This window comes from Geospiza fortis, unplaced genomic scaffold (genome assembly GCF_000277835.1).
Source record: "Geospiza fortis unplaced genomic scaffold, GeoFor_1.0 C13628749, whole genome shotgun sequence".
Classification (NCBI taxonomy): domain Eukaryota; kingdom Metazoa; phylum Chordata; class Aves; order Passeriformes; family Thraupidae; genus Geospiza; species Geospiza fortis.
Genome location: NW_005058814.1, coordinates 1 through 1,753, shown reverse-complemented (window position 1 = coordinate 1,753; position 1,753 = coordinate 1). Strand labels below are relative to the sequence as shown.

General features: G+C 50.0%; 1 protein-coding gene across 1 annotated transcript; it reads left to right on the top strand.

Annotated features, from left to right (window-relative positions):
* Positions 1 to 5: 5 nt before the first annotated feature.
* LOC106632194 (oleandomycin polyketide synthase, modules 5 and 6-like) lies at positions 6 to 1,745 on the top strand (the record flags this gene model as incomplete). Its single annotated transcript, XM_014311702.1, has 1 exon — positions 6 to 1,745. A coding segment is annotated over exon 1 (1,740 nt), but the record flags the coding sequence as incomplete, so codon positions are not given.
* Between the last annotated feature and the right edge of the window lie 8 nt (positions 1,746 to 1,753).

Here is a 1,753-nt window from a genome sequence, read left to right as displayed (position 1 = left end):
TTTTCATGGAACAGGCAAAGGAAGACTACAGCAAAATCTGGGGTGTGATAAACATCAGTGCAGTCAATCAGAATGGCAGGTCCATAACTCCAATCACGAGGCCGTCTCAAATAGAGCAAGAGAAGTTACTGCGCAGCATTTATGGAAGTCGTGTTGATCCCTCAGTTGTGCAGTACATTGAAGCCCATGGCACAGGAACTGCTGCTGGAGATCCTACAGAAGCTGAGAGCCTGGGTAGTGTCATTAGCAAAAACAGGTCTTCCCGAGTTTCCATTCTGAAAATCGGTTCAGTGAAAGGAAATATTGGACACACTGAATCAGCTGCTGGAGCAGCTGGGTTAATCAAAGTGCTCCTGATGATGCATCATGGAAAGATTGTTCCATCCTTGCATTACTCAAAGGAGATGAGCAGCATCGATACAGAGAAATTAAACCTTGCTGTTGCCACAGCTGTAGAGCCCTGGGAAGAATCCAGTGAGTATGGAAGAGTAGCTGGCATCAACTGCTTTGGATTTGGAGGAACCAATGCTCATGTTGTAGTCAGGCAGGTGAGGCAGCCAGAGCCTCTTCCTGCCTTTAAGAAGCCCCTGGAATTAGTGCTGCTGTCAGCAGCATCCCCTAAGTCCCTTCAGATGACAATGGCTGACACAGCTGAGCAGCTGAGCGCAAGGAACTCCGTAACTCTCCCGAGCCTGGCCTATACCTCTGCCTGCAGAAGAAGCCACGCCAGCTACAGGTACCGAAAAGCATTTGTCACAAATTCCCTCCAACACTTGCAGCAAGAGCTGAGGCTGGCAGCGAGCACGGAACCTGCCATATCCAAAGCAGAACCACAGCTGGTGTTTGTGTTCTGCGGCAATGGCGTAACGCTGAAGGAGTTCAGTGAGGCACTGCTGAGCTCAGAGCCGGTGTTCAGAGACAAGTGTAAGGAAATAGAAGACCTTTTTCAGCAGCACGCTGCCATCAGCCTCCTGCCAGCAAGAAATCATAGCCCAAAGGACTTGTTGAATCCAGAGTTTTCTCAGCCCTTGCTGTTTGCCCTGCAGGTTGCTGTAGCTTCCCTCCTGAAGCACTGGGGCATTAAGCCTGTTGCTGTTGTTGGCCACTCAGTGGGGGAAGTTGCTGCTGCACACATTGCTGGGTACCTGTCCCTGGCAGATGCTGTCAAAGTGATTTATCACCGGAGCAGGCTGCAGGCAAAGACTCCCAGCGGCAGAATGCTGGTGGTTGGAAACATCCCTGTTGAAGAGATTGCTGAACGTCTGCATCCCTACTCAGGAAAGGTGTGCATTGCCGCTTTCAACAGCCCCATTTCCTGCACCTTGTCTGGGAGTGTAGAGGCTGTGGAAGCTGTTCAGAGAGAGTTAGCTGAAGCTTTCAGACAGAGAAACATCTTTCTTCATGTTTTAAATGTTCCAGCTGCGTACCACAGTCCCAGCATGGATATGATACTCAGGGAGCTGGAGGAGCAGATAGAGCCTTTAGAAAAGCAGAAGGGGGAAATGGAAGTGATTTCAACACTGACTGGGGCAGCTGCATCTGAAAATGACTTTTCTCAGGGCAAATTCTGGGCGCAGCATACTCGTGAGCCTGTTGCTTTCACACGAGCCATCCAAACTGCAGCCAGAGGCAGGGAAAACGTGGTGTTTGTGGAAATAAGTCCTCACCGAGCACTGCAGCGAAGCATAAAAGAAACGCTAGGGAAAGGCACAAAGGTCTTGTCCTCTTTGCAAACAGATGCAGAATATCAGAC